The sequence below is a fragment of the Opisthocomus hoazin genome, chromosome 6 (genome assembly GCF_030867145.1).
Source record: "Opisthocomus hoazin isolate bOpiHoa1 chromosome 6, bOpiHoa1.hap1, whole genome shotgun sequence".
Lineage (NCBI taxonomy): Eukaryota > Metazoa > Chordata > Aves > Opisthocomiformes > Opisthocomidae > Opisthocomus > Opisthocomus hoazin.
The window spans coordinates 65,375,761-65,394,996 of NC_134419.1; the positions used below are offsets into that span (position 1 = coordinate 65,375,761).

Consider the following 19,236-nt stretch of genomic DNA (forward strand, 5'->3'; position numbering starts at 1 on the left):
CCGTCTGGCCCCGCCGCGATGGAGAAGTTGAAGAGTTAAAGATGAGGAGCTACTGGAGAGAGTTCAGCGGAGGGCTACGAGGATGATGAGGGGACTGGAGCATCTCTCCTACGAGGAGAGGCTGAGGGAGCTGGGCTTGTTCAGCCTGCAGAAGAGAAGGCTGAGAGGGGACCTAATAAATGCTTATAAATATCTCAAGGGTGGGTGTCAGGAGGATGGGGCCAGACTCTTTTCAGTGGTGCCCAGCGACGGGACAAGGGGCAATGGCCACAAACTGAAGCACAGGAAGTTCCGTCTGAACATGAGGAAGAACTTCTTCCCTCTGAGGGTGATGGAGCGCTGGAACAGGCTGCCCAGGGAGGTTGTGGAGTCTCCTTCTCTGGAGATATTCCAGACCCTCCTGGACAAGGTCCTGTGCAGCCTGCTGTAGGTGACCCTGCTTCGGCAGGGGGGTTGGGCTAGATGACCCACAGCGGTCCCTTCCAACCCTGAACATTCTGTGATTCTGTGAGACACGGGGCAATGAGTGGCAGGCACGTGAAGCTGGGGCATGCAGCCAAGCCCACACCTGGCCACCCAAAAACACACCCCAAGGCCCCTGAGTTGATGATGCCGGCTTTTTTTAGGGACTTGCATGGATAAATCTGCAGCTCCGGCTCGGTCATCTCTGTGGCACAGCATGCCAGGCGCTCCCTACCCCAGAAACACACGGCAGCCCCCAAAAGACAACACCACTCTGCAAATGTTACCTAAACCCACAGGGAAGCTTTCGAGCCTGGGCAGGGGCTGTGCAGTCAGACAGGCGTGCCAAGGGATCTTGCCGCCCCCCTATCAGTTTATTTGCCACTTTATTTCTCTGTTTGTTTGCTGTGGCGCAGGAGGAGTGATGGTGCTGGTCCCACCAGCAGCTCAGCACCGCAGCCTGCGCCGGGGCCCCAGACTCTCGTTTCCAAACCGCTGGTGGAGGGGAACCCCAGGGGACCTGACGTCATTTCTGAGCAAAAACAATCGCTGGGCACTCGGCAGCACCAAGGGGAAAGGACGGGAAAGGGACGCTGGCCAACGGGAGCTTACGAAAAGGAGTCCCACCAGGCACTTGCGCTTGCCCTGCCAGAGCTGGGGTGACTGGCGGGGGGTACCTGCCTTGGCTATGATGTCCCAGGGGACGTCATCTGTCGATGTTCCCGGGGAGGGCAGCCAGCCCCCGGCGGTGCCAGTGAGCACACTGCTGGATTGAGCGCGGGCTGGCACAGCACCGGGTCCACGGCAGTGCCTGCTGAGGACAGACACCGCTCGCCACACGTCTCAGCGACACGGAGGTGACCCCAGCCCTGGCGCTGGCACCACTTGCCGAGGTGCTGCGTTAAAGGAGGAGGTGGATGGGCTCTGACCGGCTGAGGCCAGGATGCGTCCGAGTCCCGGAGGGGGAATTTCACGCCCGAAGCGGGGGGCTGAGCCCGTCGGGCAGCCAGCCGTGAGCTGCGCCAGGGAGGGCAGCTCCCAGGCAGCCCCTCTGCTCGGCCGGGGTGGAAAATCCCCCCAGCCCAGGAGAGTGACGGGGCGCTGGGCAGCCCGGTGCGAGCAGAGGGTCTTCTGGCTGTACTGCAGCTTCCCGGGAAAGCAGCCCCCTCTCCAGCATCCACCCCTTCCCGGGAAGCTGACGCTGCTGGGGGCCGCGGCGCTGGCACGGGGATGCCGGTCGCTCCCTCCCACGGTTTCCCCTTTTCTCAGAAAGCCTGGAAACCAAAGGTGAAAGAAGTGGGTGGAAACTCCGCGCGCCGCCGTCCAGGAAGAGAAGTGAGTAACTCGGCCGCGATATTTAACAGTGCCCGCGGCCCCGCCGCCCGCAGACCCGCCTCGACGGGAGCCGGAGCTGCCGGGTGAGTGCCGGGGTCACGCCGCCGCCGCGGGAGGGTCTGCGCCGGAGCGGGGGGCCGGGGAGTGGGTGCGGGGCCATTTCTTTGCTGCCGCTCTGCCCAAGGAGCCACAGTCCCGGTGCTGCCGAGGGCGGCTCTCCCCGTGCCCAGCACGGGGACGCGGTGACGTCTCGAGGCCGATGGCAACGTGCCGGCTCCGGCTGCGGGAAGCGGGAGAGGACGTGCCAGACCCCGCATGTGGGGCACGAGCAGCGTCGCTTCTGTCCCTGGCTTCTTTGGTAATCTGCAAAACCAAACCCCTTCTGCTCATATTTTAAAGGGCGGGAGGCACGTAACTCTTCCTGCAAATGTCCCGGGAGGACAAAAGCGAAACACCCCAGGTTAACGCCACAGCCACCGCGTCGGCGTGGCACCGGTGGCCGTGCAGCACCCACGCAGCTCCGCCGCTCGGCCCCGGGCACCTCCTGGCTAATCAGTAACTCCTGGGCTAATTAGCGGGCAACACCAAAAGGAGGGCGCTGCCGCTTTTTTTTGACAAGTAAAGCTATAAATTGTTAACCGCTGAGCGGTGGCAATAAATCGTTAACCGCGGAGCAGTGGCGGTACCCGTGGGGTCCTGGCAAGGCAGCCACGTCCCCTCCCAGAGCAGCTGCTCGTGCTTCGTCTCCCCTGGGAGAAAGGGAGCGGGGTCCCTCCAGCCTGCCCTATGCACCCCATGTCAGGGAGGGCGGGCGGCAGCCAGAGAGGGCTGGATGCGACCGGCAGCTCAGGGCTGGGCTGCTGCGGATCTCCGGGCGGTGGGGTTGGCCATGCGGGAGCGTCTGCTTCCCCACGTCCTCCCATCGCCTCCGACACGGCTTACCGCGGGGAAGTGTGTTCGTGCGGCCGTCTCTGCTGTGCTCCGAGGGCCGGGCCAGGCTGCTCAGCTGGGGTGTTGCATCTTTCCTGATAGGATTTATGTCCCCTACTCACTGCAGAGAAAGGCAACGGGAGGTTTGCAGGGAAGGCAAAGCGTACCGCACGCAGTCCCGCAGGGAGCTGGGTGCTGGACACAGGGGGCTGGGGGGACGCAGCAGCGGCACCCCGCTGGACACCTGCTTGCCTGGGGTGCCTCTCGACTCATCAGCATTTCTGGGCTGAGGTCAGGAGACTTGAGGAGCTCTCAACTTTTTGGCTCCTGAACTGGAGCCCATCTTTCCCCGGTACCCGCTGCTGGGCACATCTCTCAGCTCCAACACCCCATCACCCGGCTGCTGGGATCAACACCAGGGTCTCAAATCCAGACCCCTCCCAGAGGCAGGACAAGCCCTGGGCAGGCAGCACCAGAAGGGGATGTGTGCCAGAGCCAGCGTGGGGACCCCACATGCCCCAAGCCAGGCAGAGAAGAGGATTTGAACAGTGCAGGGTGCCAAGGGCTCCTGCCCCAGAGTCAGAGGAGGAAGATCACAGCGGGGCCATAAAACCCCACTTGCATGGCAGGCAGCAGGGCTGATGCAATCTTCCCGGGGGCTGAGCTGGAGCAATGGGCTCAGCGCGTGCTGGGCACCCCGTAGCTCAGTGCTCCATCCCGATACGTCCTCAGGAAAACATGGGGTCGAGCCAGGGCAGGGCATCTCCACACCAACAAAATACCCAGCACCCAGACAGCGCCTGCTTCTCCATTCATCCCTTGGGCGCTACCCAGCACCCCATTCCAGTGCAGACCAGGGGCCAGGGATACCCCCAAAGACACGGGGCCAAACCCAGCCCTGGCCCTGCCTGGCTGCAGGAATGCAGGGCAAAGCTGGAGATGGGAATGCCAAGGAGCAAAGGCAGAGCCCGGAGGAGGAGATGCGCCTGGCACGTGCAGTGCATGGGAACCTGCACAAGCACCCCAAAAACGCCGCGGAAGCACCAGCTCCCACAAGGAGGAACGGTCTGGAAGCAGGAGGTTGGGTAGTGCCCTCCCTTTGCCCACGGTATGGGAGCCCAGCACCGCTGGAGGGGGGTCACAGCCTCCTGCACCCCGTGGCTGCCTGCAATGCCGTGTCCCACAGAGAGCCCGCATTGCTCCCTGTTCCTGGGACCCCTTGGTCCCAGGGGTGTCACGGATGCCATGTTGAGGGAAGATTGCTTGCAGGAACAGCTAAGAGTGAAAGAAAAGAGCTGGAGCTTGTCTGAGCCTGCATTTCACCCTCTCCTTTTCCAGCTCAGCCCCCGTGGGCTTCCCACTGCACCCAGGTCAAACTGCCTCCAGTGCCTTTTGGAGATGGGGTGCCCCAGCCGCAGCACCCATGGGCAGGACACTGAAAGCAGCTTGCTGGAGCCCCCCCTGCCCCACCCCAGGGAGGGCAGGACCGTGGGGCACGGCGGGACCCAAGCCAGGCAGCTGCTGAGCTGTCCCACGCAGCCCCAGCACCCAGTCACCTCCCTGGGGCCACAGAGTGAGGACAGGGGACGACTCCTGGAGCACCATCAGGGAGGGCTTGTTGGGGCTGACCCCTATTCTCCTCGCCCACCTGTCTGCTTGAAACCCTTCCCCTTTCTTTGCAAACTAGCCCACGGAGGAAGATGAGGAGGAAGGCTTTTCCCTCACCTCCACCTTTTGCTTCCTGAAAGCAGTGGTTGCTCAGAGCGGCCAAGGACTGAAGGTGGGCAGCCAGCACTTTGAACAGCAGCAATCCTTCAACCCTCTTGGGGTAAATGCCTCGGAGAGGAGTTTGACAGCTTAAAAAATGAAGCACAAAGGCTTTTCATGTGATTAAATAGCCAGGGACCTCAGGGTGACCACCCCAGAGCACGAGCTGGCCAAGGAGCCACCCCAGAGCACCCCATCCCTACCAGCCATCGCAGGCTGCCAGGTCTGCTCTCGGCCGGCTGTGGCATCCCCGGCTGGTGCCTTCCCACCCCACTGCCTTGCACGGGCACCTGCCTGCAGAGCAGGAGGGAGATCACCCCACTGCTCTGACCTCGGGGAGCTCAGAGCGATTGAAACTTCTCTGCCATGCCACGGTGCTCTGAAAAACAGCACGGTGCACAGCCAGGTCCCCGAGCCGCCTCTTTCACCCCGACCACCCTCTGCAGGGTGGGGGACCCTGATGTGAGGCTCTGCGTCACCCCATCTCCCTCCGGGTAACCCCTGCAATACTGCTGCATGCGGTCCCCGCCATGTGCCGGGGCTCGGACCTGCAGCCTGGGACCCCATGGCTTTGGGAACGGGGCTTGGCTCCTTTGGGATGCTCGTCGGGATGGTGAGTTCACACTGCCCGGCTGAACTCGGATTCCCCACGGATGGATTAAAATAGAGCCCCGGGCCAGCTGTTGAGCAATGCCAGGGTTAGCTCCTCACGCTGACAGTTGCTTGGTGCTTCCCCCATTGAAATCTTTGCCCGTGCTCCAGAGCAGTGTGTGTCATTTCCCATCTCTCCTGCTGATCCTCCAGACACGAGGGCTCCCCTCCCACATTGCTGGCATGCAGGCAAAGGGCTGCAGCCCTCTCCAAGCGGCTACCCCTGCCCCAGCCACCCTGAGCCGCTGGCATCACAGCTGTGTCAAACTATGGCCAAGCCAAAAAAAAAACCAGCCTCTCCCTGCCTTTCAGCTATCAGCTCAGTCCCTGGGTTTGCAAATGAACACCTCCTGCTGAGGACCGAGGCTGCCCAAATCAACCGGCAGCACCAGCACTTCCATGGCTTCTCACGGGGGTCCCCACGTGTCCCCCGAGTCTGCCCCATGTGAGCAGACCAAACTGGAGGGTGGGGGCAGCAAAGGGCGCGTGCATCGTTGTAGGATGCACCAGCATGTCCCAGCTCAGCCCAGACCGATCCCTCCCTAGATCTGCTCTCTGAGCTGCCTGGAAAAGGCCTTTCGCTGCTTCATTTTAAGCTGCAGAATTCCTCTCGTGCTCCCAAACAGGCAGGCTTCCCTGCGCCTCACGGTCCACCTGTGGTCCCGTCCGCCGCACAAACCATTTCCATCCATCAGCTGGCATGTCCCAGTTCCGGTGGCTCCCACGAGCGCTGGTTTCGGCACGACCTGGGCAGAGGGAGTACTGGGGGGCTCCCGCAGCACTGAGCACCCCCCCACTGCCCCTGGCACGGCTGCGCCCCGCTCTCAGATGCGCAGAGCAACAGTTCAGACCGAGGGACGCGCTACCACCCACGCACAGGGCAATCGCAGAGGCAGGATTCCCAGCGCACCTGCCAGTACCAGCCCCATCTGGAAGAGACGCTATTTCTCTTGCAGCTCCAGCAGGTTTACAGAGGTCAGGGCTGACCTGAAGCTTTGCAGCAGCTCCGAATGACAGGATGACACGTGGAAGCAGTGGAAAAAAACAGCAGCCAGCTTGAGCAGGTTCCGAAGCTGTGCGTGTCGCTTCTGGGGCGAGAGGTGCCAGAGTCCTCTCCTTGCAGCAGCTTCTCCTTGCAGAAATCTGTGTCAGCTCAGTATCTGCACTGTGTCAGCGACATGATGAGCTCTTTGCTATTTTTTCCCCACTTGCAGATGGAGACGCGGCAGCTGGGGCCAGGGGAAGCCGACTCACACTGGCTGCTTGGCTCTGAGAACTGAATTCCATAGGCGTTAAAGCCTCCAAAAATGCCCTATGGATTCAGTTCTGCAGCTGGGCAGCAAATGAGCCTCAAACCTTCAGGAAAAGAGCGCAGCTGTGAGCTGTTCCTGCAAGGAACGTGCAAATCTCTGCTCCCGCACAGAGACAGGGTGGAGGTGAGTTATGGCCACCATGGGAAACCCTGTGTTCAAGGTGGTGGCCATTTCTGGCAGGCTTTCCCTCCAGGGAAAAAAAGCCCAACTACAAAATGCTTTCTTCTGTCTGGAAGTGAAACGGCACTTGAGAAAATAAATACATTGCTGCCTTCTCGTGTACTGCATGCGACTGTGAGCCTCCGCTAAAAATACACATTGTCAGAACAGCAGCTTGGGTGTGCCCAGTGAGCTCCTGTTTAGAGTCCAGGCAGCAAAACCAAACAAAACTTTGAAGAAGGTAAACAGGACAGGACAGGTAAAGCTAAGGGTTGTGCCTGCTTTCCCCCCACGGGCCCCAGAGATGTCCCCAGCAGGGACACATGCTTGGAGAAAGTTTTTGTGGAAGGACACATGCTTGGAAAAAGTTTTTTGTGGCACTCTTTCTACCCATCCATCATGTACCTCTGGCACACCGTGAGTTGTGGGGACATTTTCCACTACAACATGATGCAAAGCTGCCACCAGGAATTTCGTAGCTGGAGGAGTGTCATTTAGGATAAATTATTGTGCAAGTCCTGGTAATTTACACAGCATCTGATCATCACAGGGGATGGGCAAACCCCATGCTCCCCCTCACCTTGCCTAGCAGAGCTGGTTTGCACCCACTCCAGGATCTGACCTAAACCAGCTCCTTCCCACCACCCTTCCCAAGGCAGGCACTATCCAGCTGTGTCAGCCCAGCTGTGCCCTGCACCAGCTCTAGGGGATGGGGAGGAAACTCCTTCCAGCACCCCACCAGTGCTGCACTGCCCGTGTAGGGATCTAGCCCGCAGCCCCAGGGTTCACTGCTCAAGCCACTGCCCCCAGGAGCAGCTCTGGAAGGACAGGGAGCCCAGTGCCAGCGCTGCAGCAAGGCTGCTGAACATCGAACTGCACAGCTCTACCTGTGCATGATGTCCTCTTTAGCCAAAGAGGAAAAAAAATAGAAAAAGACAGGAATTGCCTCATTTTTCCTATACTGGATAACACCAAGGGCCACCAGTCAATAGAGGGGGCCTTTCCTAGCACGTTCAGTAAGTCCCACAGCCACCACTTGCAACACAGCCAAGGAGCATCAGCTCAGTCTGAGGTTTCTGCTTCAGCCCTCTTGCAGGTTTATCTGACAGCAGCATTAACCCATTTCCAAGAAGCTGATTAGGGAAGGGGAAATCCAGATAGTTGCCAAGACTTTCTGGTAATTGCTTAAACAAACAAAAATTGTTGCATTAATGTAAAAAAACCCACTCGCTCTGACTTCGTAGAAATTCAGTGCCACCAAGGGCCTCCAAGTTCACAGAATCACAAAATCTTCAGGGTTGGAAGGGACCGCTGTGGGTCATCTAGTCCAACCCCCCTGCCAAAGCAGGGTCACCTACAGCAGGCTGCACAGGACCTTGTCCAGGTGGGTCTTGAATATCTCCAGAGAAGGAGACTCCACAACCTCCCTGGGCAGCCTGTTCCAGGGCTCCATTACCCTCAGAGGGAAGAAGTTCTTCCTCCTGTTCAGACGGAACTTCCTATCCTTCAGTTTGCACCCGTTGCCCCTTGTCCTGTCGCTGGGCACCACTGAAAAGAGTCTGGCCCCATCCTCCTGACACCCACCCTTCAGATATTTATAACCATTTATTAGGTCCCCTCGCAGCCTTCTCTTCTTCAGGCTGAACAAGCCCAGCTCCCTCAGCCTCTCCTCATAGGAGAGATGCTCCAGTCCCCTCATCATCCTCATAGCCCTCCGCTGGACTCTCTCCAGTAGCTCCTCATCTTTCTTGAACTGGGGAGCCCAGAACTGGACACAGTACTGCAGATGAGGCCTCACTAGGGCAGAGTAGAGGGGAAGGAGAACCTCCCTCGACCTGCTGGCCACACTCTTCCTAATGCATCCCAAGCACTGTCCTTTGCTATGCACATGGAGAGCACACAGTTCTCTCCTGCATTAGAAGGCCATTCTCCCACACAGCATGTCAGGGGAGGCTACAGGGGGACAGAGCTGGTCCCCTTTTTCTCCTGTATGCTCACAAAGTCCCTGCTGGTCCCCAAAGGGGAAGCTGTCAGACAAACTGGGGTAAGGCAGGGTACTGCCAAGCAGAATAATCCATCACCCCTGGGCAAGAGCAACAAGTCACCCCCAACTCTGCAAAAAGGCATCAGATCAGGTTACAAGTTGTTGACAGGAGACACTGCTGTCAGGCAGCTAAAAACCAGAAGTATAAGTATTTGCATTTGGAGGTTTTTTTTATTGTTTATTTATAATCATTTAAAAGGTACAGAAGCTTGCAAGGAAGTCAGACCCAGCCCCTCACAACCCTCCAGGTTTCCAGCACAACTCTTTGAAGTCCACCCTTCCAAGAGACCAAGTTGTGGGAGTGCTGGGGTTCACACAACTCCAGTAACTTCACTGGGGAGCCAGCACCGAATCAGACCCAGAGCAGGGCCTCAAAGCAAATTCAACAAGGATACGTGGCCAGGAGAACTGAGCACCAGGTTACCAGGTGTAAGAGGATGGGTACCCCAGGATCTTCTGCCAGTGTGCAAGGGGAAGTGCTGTGTAGAGGCATCGCGCAGTGATAAAGCACAATGGCATGGTCATAAACAGCAGTGACAAGATATGCAGACAATTGCTCTCTACAGTGTTCAAGAACCCTTCTCTCCTGAGATCCGCACTGCCCCCAGCCTGGAGGAAATCCTGCTTTGATCTCCTAAACTGAGTGCCAGGAAGGGAGCCAGCTTCCAGGACCTCCCCTGGGACAGGGTAGGAAGAGGCCCATCTTCTAATCAAGGGCTGCTGTCTGGAAATCCCCCCACATGACTGTGACCACTCAACCAAGCCAAGTGCAAAGCAAACATTCATTTCAAAACCAGGACCAAAGAGCTAATCCAACAGACAGTCAAGTGCCACATGGTTTCTTCACAGGATGGGCATCGTGCATCAAACAGGGTGAAGTTGCCATAAGCTTGTGGAGGATGGGAAACAGTTAAAGGCCAAGAGGTGATGGCATCCATTGCTTGTGCTATTTGCCCGCTGCATCAGTAACAGCTGCCAACTGGCTCCCATGAGGGCTCTGGAGCATCTGTCCATCAGGTGGCTGACCACATCAGCGTCTCAGTTTCTTTTTCTTCTTACGGTTCCGGTCCTCACCACTGTCATCTGCCTCACTGGCACTGGGGGTCACAGCCTGCTGGATGACTTTTTTTTCCACTGCGTATTCCTGCTCTCCTACCTTGGGGTCTCCCTTGACCAAGAACTCCCCTTTCCGATAGGTTATGGAGACACTGGTCCGTGGGTAGGTGCCATAAACCCTCCGGAGATCATCCTTCACAAATTCTGGGAGGTCTTTCCTCGGCCCAAACACCTTTCCAAGCTTCCCCCATTGAAGCTCCCCTCTCATCGTGAAGCCTTCTGGCCATGTGTCTCGATACTGATCTGACCTCTGGTAAGCAGCGTAGGGATTGTAGTTTGCATAGGGATTGTAGAGAGGGATGGGGACCATGGCAGGGAAGTGCCAGGTGTAGTATGGACGGAAGTAGGGATTGGAAGCACTGTAGAGATGATGGTACTCCACCGGACCTCCTGTGTAGTCAGGGTAGCCATTCCGGTCCACCACAAAGGTGATGGGTCGGCTGTAGAAGTTGTGCATGTGGATGGGAGGGAACATCATGGAGCTGGTCATGTCTTCTGCTCTCCCAGTCCGCAGTGGTGGGTAGGTGTAGGCAGAAGGTGGGATCACAGTTGGGTAATACTCCCGTGGCACAAAGCCAGACTGGTACATGGTACAGGAGCTGTGGTTTTACACAGGGCACATTTCTCCAGAGCAGTTTCTAAGTCTCAAAAGCTGTGAGGACAGGAGGGGAAGAGAAGCAATTTACATTTGTTCTATACATTCCAGAACCAGGCTGAATAAGGAGATACACCTAGCACTGTAAGCATACCAACTAATTAATAAAAGGAGCTCCCTGCATCTGCAGCTTGCAGGGGCAGTGACATACCAAGAACAACCAGAGCCACACTGCCAGCAAGTGCCTGTTAGCTGCTCAGGAGACTCATCATTTAACCCACCCAGGCCTCAGAGTTACAGGGACAGGAACAAGCTGGCGTAAAAACCACTGAGGGCAGAAGAGATGGCCTCACATCCTCATGACACACTTTTGCACTTCTGGGAGGCAGCAAGACAGACTGCAAGAAGCTAGAGACTCTTGAGCAGGCATAAAAACGAAGAAGGCAAGCACAAATGAAAGAAGTCCAAAAATAAAGCAAGCAGGCAAAGAGAGGAAAGCGGACACAGCCCAACCCGGCTGCAATCATTTCAGCTGCCATCCTGCCCAAACAAGATCTTAAATTAAAAAAAAAATATCTTCAACTGTCCTTGACTCTCTCCCCATCCGCCCAAAGCCCTGCTTCTGTTTTGATACGCAAACAAGAGCTGTGCCTACTATTTGTTTTCAGAGGAAAATCCGGGCACATCTACATTTCCTCTGACAAGTTCTCATGTAAAGAGATCTCATTTTGGTCTCACTAGTCATCATTCACATTTAAGTGTGCATTCACCTTGAGCAACCCTGACCCACAGCTGAATTTGTTCCTAGCCTGCCCTCACCAGAGAATCCAAGCGCTCTCCAGGGCATTAAGCAATGTCCTCCCGTGACTCACTGTCCTCTCCCCAAGGGCAGGAAGGGAAGCTGTACAAAGCACGGGGTTGTTAAAGAAGTTTACTACCAGAGACAGGAAAAGGCCATACACAGAACTAAAGGCAGCGAGATTTTTTCCTGCTGAGTTCAGATCCTGTAGGCTCTCTTTGCTTCAGCCTTAACTACAGAGTTACTCTCACACAGGTGTTGACCAAGAAGGTAAGATGAAACTCATCCCTCAGCTCAGTGCTTTCCTCCAGCCTAATAGGAAATTTGGCAGTCCTCTAAGAACATGCCTGCCACAAGCACTACTGGGTACTGCACAATGGAGGGTTGTTTGTTTTTTTAATTCTAACCAGCACAAGTTGTTCCTGTCCCTTGAGGTTAATCATCTGCACTAGGCTCAAGACTGCTTTTGCCACGCGTGCAGAGCTAGAAGTCTACCTGCTGAGCAGAACAGCACTAGAGTATTAGACAAGACCAGGCAGTATGCTTAAACAAGAGCTGCAGCTCACTAGTGGGTGTTTGGGAGGAGGAGAGCAGGCATAGTGAGATGCTTCCTGCATTTAGCCCAGCTTACAACAGAGCATCTCTCAGGCACTCACCAGGCAAGGACAGGGCTGGGTGTGCCTCTGTGCTTGAGGGCTCCTAAATGTCTCTTCCAGAGTTTGCCTGACCACTCTGAAGAGGTTTAGAGCTGAGCCTCCTGCAGCAAGGAGCTCCACTGCACCCTGTTTGCGCACACTTCATTAGACCTTTATTGAAGTGAGATTATTAGCTAGTTACCACACACATTGCATGCCTAACTTACTCAGAACCACCACAAAAACCCAGAGGGGTACTGTATGTCAATGGCAGCATGAGGGGGGTAAATGAAATAAACAGGCTCTTCTTAAAAAATCAGTCTCAGTGCCTCTTTTAATCCAGTTCAACACTGCATCCCTACTGAGATCCCAGGATAATCTCCATAGATCTATCCTCTGCAGAGAGACCACGTAGCTGTCGCATCCATTGAGCAAAACAAAGCAAGCCCGTATTACCCTTCCTGCTGGATCAGTGTGCTGCTTCATGTCTATTTGGGCAGCCCTAGGGAAGCCATTATCTCAGGTAGCTGTTGACCAGCTCTTGCTCAAAAACTGCAAGTGTTCTCTCTCCCATCAACTACAGCACCCTGCATTTTGGATGGCAGCACCAGTACTCATGGGCCTTCCTCAGTACATGGGGGAGGAGAAGGGGGTAACAGGCCATCTACATCACTCAGGTTTTAGCACTGAGGCAGCCCGAGCACAGATATCAATTGCTTTGGTTTTGCACTGGAAAACAAGGGGAAGAAGCTGGTGGCTCAGCCAGGCAAGATGGCCACACAAGGAAGCAAACCAAAGAAATAAGGGACAGAATGAGATGAGGATTAAGCAGGGCCGGGAGCCCTTCAGGGCAGCACTGTCACATGCCCCACTGCAGAAGTGAAGACATCTCCCTGGAAGCAGATCACTGGGGAGGAGAGTGTCAGCAGCTGACACAGTGCAGACAGCACTTCACAGCCTCAGAGGCAGCTTGCAAACCTGTCAGGGCAAGCCTTGGCTCCATGGCTGGGGCTCTGGCTGGCTTTGCTCTCCCTGGGCCCCACTGCCCAGCTGCGTGGTGCTGTCCGGACTCTGCTGCTCTCCCTGCACGCCTGAGCAACAGAGCTCTTGGGACTACCCTGACCTTACCTTCACAAGCACAAGGGCCCAAATCCCAGCTCCTGGACCACAGGGTACAGCACTGCTCCAAACCATTAGGTGTGCTGCAGCAAAGTTTTCACATGCAGGAGGCACCGGGCTCCTGCCCAGCCCCTCCAGAGCTGCAGCCTTGTGCTCCCAGGGGCCAACAACATGGTTTACCCCACCATCACAGCAGTGCCTGTTGTTCATATTGACCTTCAGGCTGCTTCAGCTTCCCGAGGCAGGCTTTGGGAGACCACAGCTGGAGCATAGCCCTGCTAGACTCCGCAGCGCTGAGCCAGGGTGTGACAAATCCATGTGTACAGAAGGAGAGGGCTTTGGGAGCACCAGTACCAGCTTGCCTGGTCCTGTCTCATGCTCACCAGGAAGCAAGAGCAAGCAGTGCTTCAGGGAAAACAGGGTTTGCCAGGAGCGTGATCTTTTGTTAGGCCATCTGATGGCTGGAAGGCATCAAAAGCCAGATGCTTAAAAAGAAAACCAACCCTGAAACACCAGCATTACCTAGTGGTACTCCTTGAGGAAAGGGTCCAACATCCATTCAGTGTCTTGTCCCCTTCCTCTCTACCTGCTCCTACTTCCCTTGTCTCTCCAGTGCCACTGGGCTTTGGAAGTAAATACCCAACAGCCCCCAGCTCTCTCCCCTGCTCTTCAGGAGCTGGAGGCTGTTGGATGTAAGACCAGAATGGGAAAGGGGATACTGCATGATCCATCTCTTCAGGCTACCATCCACTGTCTTCCCTTGCTCCAATTTCAAGCTCTGCTATGGCTTGAGGGGTGGGGGGAATCACCACATCCATTGCCTGACATCTGGATGTTCTGAGCAGGAAAGGGCAAAAGAGTCCTTAAAGCTTGAGCTCTGCCAAATGCCTCCCTTGCCCCCAGAGCCACTGACAGCTGTCAGTATACACCAGCTCCTTGGTGGCACAGACTGAAAGGGTGGACAGGCAGGCACCACGCTGCACCTGGGAGCCAAGCCTCCCCAGCCAGGGCACTGGGAGCTGTGGTTGCCATCAGGGAGCAACGAGGCACCAACCCAGTAAGAAAGTCTGCAGTGAGAGACGAGGCAGTCTCTCCCTTCAAGCGTTTCCAGCAGTTTTAACCTTGTTGGAAAAGGGTTCAACCCCACTTGGCTGGAGCTGAATGAGAAGCCAGGCACAAAAAAGGAAAGAAAACTCCCAAGAAGGTCACAGCCATCTGAAATGAGATTATCATCTCTGCTTGGTGAGAACATGATATTTCAGACTCTTCCCAGGCTTGCCAGAGCTGACTCCAGCAATTCCCTCACCCACCGCCCAGCCATCTGGCAGGGCCTCTCCCTCCTCACACGTCTTGGTGCAGGTTGAAGAGACTGACACCACAGCTTCCAAAATGCTTGATCTGCCGAGCAAAGCATGCTTCGGTGCCAGCCGACCCAGACAGAGTTGCTATGGAACAATCAAGCAATGTTTGCAATACAAAACCAGAGAGTACACTTGATAGCTCAAGTACAGAGAAGATTTTGTTTCACCACTCTATTACGCAGTTACTGCGGGTGATGAATCCACCATGAGTTAACACAGAAATGCCCAAGGCTGGTAGGGCTGTTCTAGTATCTAAAGCATCAGAAACTACTTCCTAGCATTACAGAAGACCATGGCTTTGCTGGACAAGTCTCAGGAAAGTAGAGCTTTACTGTCATCCAAGCTAGCTTTGAATCTGGGGAGTTTTCCGTTTAGGTAGTTGTGGAGCACAAAAACCACAGTGAGCTGCAGAAGACAGAGGAAGATATAAATATTCAAGCCCATGCCAGACTGCACAGTCTGTAGGAGAGTAAAATGAGCCTGACTATAGCATAGACAGACCAACATACAAGGTGTGCCACAGTACCCAACATGTGAAACTTCATACAAGTATCTCGCACATTTGGAAAGATTGGTTTCACCACGACAGACAGTTCAATGAGCATCACCAAGTCTTTTGTCCACCTGAAGCAGCAACGAAAGGTAGCTTGGTCCTCAGGTCAGGCTGGCAGTTTGAACAGGTTTAGATGCTTCCTTAGGGAACATACTGAAAGCCAATACAACTGTAAAGACATTCAGCCCACAGGAGAGGACAGCGTCATCTGTTTTACTCTAAGGGTTGACCAAGACTATTCTTTCCTCGTGCCACAGCCCTGTGATCAGCTCCCAAATGAAGAGAATGGGGTGTAACTAGATAATCTTTAAGGTCCCTCCCAACTCAAACCATTCTATGATCCCACCAAGCTACCTCTTCACTGTTGCAGCACCCAAACCTTCAGACTCTTCTTTCTAGCTTTCTTCCTGCCCTGTTCTCCTCCAAACCCCACAAAAACCACAGATCTGTTGCCATTTCTCTGTAGCAACTCCCAAGGGTACTGGGATGAGTACTGAAAAAGCAACATTTTCCCCTAACCAAGGGATGAAGAAGTCACAAGTTATTTCCAGTTAGTCGCCCCATTTTGAGCAGACTCTGCAAAATTGTTGTCATCTGACAAGGCTTTGGCAAACACCTCCCTTGGGAAAAAAAAAAAACCAACCAAAATTTCAAGGACTGTTCTGGAAGTGAGAGGTTAAAACCAAACCTACTCAGATCTAAGGTTTGCCCTTCACAGCTCTGGTGTCAGGGTTCCACACGCTTATCCAGCATTCTAGTAGCTAGAGACAGAGCATGGAGAGGATTACAGCAAAGAGATTTCTCATTTATGTCTTTTCACTTCCACCCCCGCTATTGCGAACATAAGAGGTCTTTGAAGAAAGACTCACCCAGGAGAAGACTCTCAAGTGCTTCTTGGGGAGGTGGGAGAGAAGCACAGAGCGCCATGCAGCACAGCGCTATAGCTCTGCTCCTCCATCACCAGTACTGACCCTTAGGACACAGTCACTCTGCTGCCTTCCTAAAGGGGATGCTCTCACTCAGCCAGATGTGCCTGGCAGCAACACGGGAATTCAAGTGCAACAGCTCGTTGCAAGCTGGGTCCTTTTGGGCCTTAATTTTCACCTAGGGAAGCAGACTCTCACACCAGTGCTGCTTAATCATGGAAGCACTTTTGAATTTTGCACACACACTCCCCCAGGCCCGAAGGTGAAACAGTACCACAGGTTTTTGCTGCACTCTCCAAGAGAAAAGCAAACCGACACTGTCCCAGCAAAGCACTCCAAGGAGTACTAAATACTTCCACAAGTGGTTACTACATCATGCCTAGTACAACTAGGTGCCACAAGGCAGTAGCTGATTAACAACAGTACAAGCCAGGGTGGCAGAGAACAGGTCTCGCCTCCCATTTGCCAGGCAAAGCCCACCACAACCAGAGGGGAGGGCTGGCTTCCTGGAAGGGACAAGTTCTCACAGCATCTAGAAACAGAGAAAGACACTGTGTAGTGGGCTCAGCTGAAGCAGGGCCATTTCTGCCCCACTCCTGCTCACCCACTGCAGCCCTGTGGCCTGCCCAGCAGCACAGAGCACAGCAGCCTGCCAGCTCCACACTCAGTGGCACAGCAGGCCAGCTCCGGAGGAGCTCTCTGCGTCAGACTCGTGCCCCGAGTGCCAGCACAGGTTCCTGCATGCAATTCATCTTCTGTAAAGCCACAGTGCTTGCAGCAGCAACCTGCTTCCTGCAGGCACTGCGTACCAGGACCTGGGCAGCTATAACACGCCCGTGTCTCCTTACACTGATCCTCTCAGATATTTCTAGACGGAAAGTTTGACAAGGCAGGAGAACACACAGTGTCTGCTTCTCAGAAAAGGGGTGAGGCTATTTGCCACGCTGCCTTGTGCTGTCTAGCAGTAACATGAAAAGGAAGGTAACTGATACTGAAAGCAGCTTGAAAACAGCCCATGGGGGGAGAAAAAAAAAACAACTTTGCAGAGAAGAGCAGATACTTTGAATGAAAGCTTAATGATTCGCCAAAGAGCAGTAAAGCCACAAGGTGGAAAGGGTTTGAGAGAGATTAGAAGTGTCATATTAATGTTAATGCAGTTTTGTACATTTTGCCAAAAGGAGCTATTATGGCAACATCAAATAAAGCAGCAGCACAGGGCAGCAGAGCGAGGGAGATGGCTGGCCTCCACCACCCCCCCTTGCTCCTGGAGTCCAGAGCTGGACAGGAGCAGTGGCCAAGGGGTGACACCCTCACCTTGGCAGCAGCATGAGCAGCCCAGGTTTCCAGACTGGACCAAGTGCTTCACCTGCTCATCAATGAGCCCATCTAACAAAAAAATTAGCTTTGTGAGCACAGCTGAGCATCAGTCTGTAGGCTTTGTAGAGTGCCAAAATCCTGGTCTACAGGGCTCTTCAGCCAGCAAGATGCACGTATACTCCTCTGGCACACTAAGGGGTACCACTGGCACCAGATGCAGTTCTGCAAGCAGCCTCATCCCCTTCCCACACCCCACTTACACGGCCTGAGCAACTCCCCCAGCAATCTGCAGATCTGACCCAGCCTCCCCCCACACCACAAGAAGGACCTTTCCATCAGGAAACATCTTCACTGTCCGAACTCTTGCAGCTGCCCGAGACAACTAGAAAGACACCATGAGCACAGCTGATACCAGAGCTCCTTTTGGGGTGGACAGCCTAGAGGACCTCAGACACACCAATCTCCCTCTCAAGGGGAAGCAAGCTGACACCCTGCCCAGAGGGCATTCATGCAAGACCTACTGCACTTGATGCTCCCCTCTGAGAGGTGGGCTCAGAACCACTCCCAGCTCTCACACTAGGAACAATCTCTTCAAGGGGGAGGATTTCACTTCTGAGGCCAGGAGACCTCAGTCCTCACCCTGCTCCCTCTGAACTCTGCTGTTAACTAGTGCACCACAAAGAAAAATGCTCCAGCTGGCACTGGCAGCTGCAGAAATAGCCGTTAATACACATTACAGTCACTCAACCCTTACACAAGCCCTTTGAAGGGGGAGTAGATCTGTTTCAGCTATTCAAAGCAGCATTCCCAGAAAGCACTGAAATCTAGTCTGGGTCTGGCATTCATTTCAGAGGTCTGTACACCAGGAAAAGCCCTAGTCATTGCAGAGCAAGTCTTCACTTGACTCCGGTGATCTAAAAACCACCCCCTTGCATAACTCTGCTCAAATAGCGGTTAAAATGCAACTCACTGCTGACAGATGCTGGGAGCAGCCACTCCTCCTACTCTCCCTGCAGCTGCTGGATAACACAGCAGGTCTGAGACAGCTGCGCTGCCAAGAATAAAACGTGGTTAGTGTTAACACAGGGCCACCGCGTCAGTGGGCCAGACTCTGGAAACCACCCCTGCCTGCTGCCGAGGTGATCCCAACCCCGTCACCCCTTCAGCCTCTCCCTGGGTAGAGATGTCTGCTGCACCAGGGTCTAGATTTCAAACACACTCCAAGCTTTCTCCTTTCTTGACATGTCCTCCTTTCAGCATAGCCTAACTGCTGTGTTAAAGCTACCACCACCACCAGCTTCATCTACCTAGTAACTACTGCAGGCAACTTTTGCATCAGAGGTCTTCCTCACCTGAGGTTCAAATCTCTGTGTCCCATCTCTCAGGATCCCTGTCAGCCCTACCAAAAGCCACCACCTTTTCTGATCTAAACCCTTTCCAAGACACAGCTCTGTATCTAAATACTACTTTTGTCTTTAATCAAGCATGTTTTAATCTGTACTTTATAGTGTTCACAGTCCCAGTGATCCCTTCCATGTTAGAACACAGCCTGCACAAACAGAGCCCCCTCCTCCCCTCACTCAAAAGTTCATCTGATATCCATCATCTCCATCCACATTCTTCTTCAAAGAGAAGATCCATGTCAGTTAGCTCAGGCTTCCAAACTGGGAGATCTTGCACAAACCCGCAGCTGTCACTTCTTCTGCCCAGCTGTTCCCCTTCAGACTGCAGTCTTGAGACAACCAACAAAGGAGATTAACTTCTATCAGTCAATCACATCAACAGATCAACTGAATTATCAACAACCTCATTAACACACCACTAGTACCTCATGGTTATTTATATCATTTTGCACACAACTATGAAGCTACTAATCAAGTCTTATGAACCACACATGACTGCTGTTGAGTTACAGCTGCATCACCCTTCCCTCCCACACCACTCAGTCCCAGGGTGCAAGTCTACCCCTCTTTGCTCTGCCCTCCCACACGAAGCCTTCCCAACATAGACCTGATGGAGAGTCCAGCAAGTTGTCCAAGGCACATCACTCCAGCATCCCAGTGGGTTTAGGTCCTCAGGCTTCACTGCCATCTGCAGATGTCTCCTGCAGTCAGCTGAGCCCACCTTCCTTCATCTCTTCATTCCTTATTCCCT

At 54.4% G+C, this 19,236-nt stretch overlaps 1 protein-coding gene across 1 annotated transcript; it reads right to left on the bottom strand.

Moving 5' to 3' along the window:
* Positions 1–8,916: 8,916 nt before the first annotated feature.
* On the bottom strand, positions 8,917–19,236 carry C6H10orf95 (chromosome 6 C10orf95 homolog). Its single transcript, XM_075423624.1, has 2 exons — positions 19,093–19,236; positions 8,917–10,429 (listed from the first exon to the last, which is right to left on the bottom strand). Exon 2 carries the CDS (start codon positions 10,364–10,366, stop codon positions 9,692–9,694), a length of 675 nt encoding a protein of 224 aa, XP_075279739.1. The 5' UTR covers positions 10,367–10,429; positions 19,093–19,236; the 3' UTR covers positions 8,917–9,691.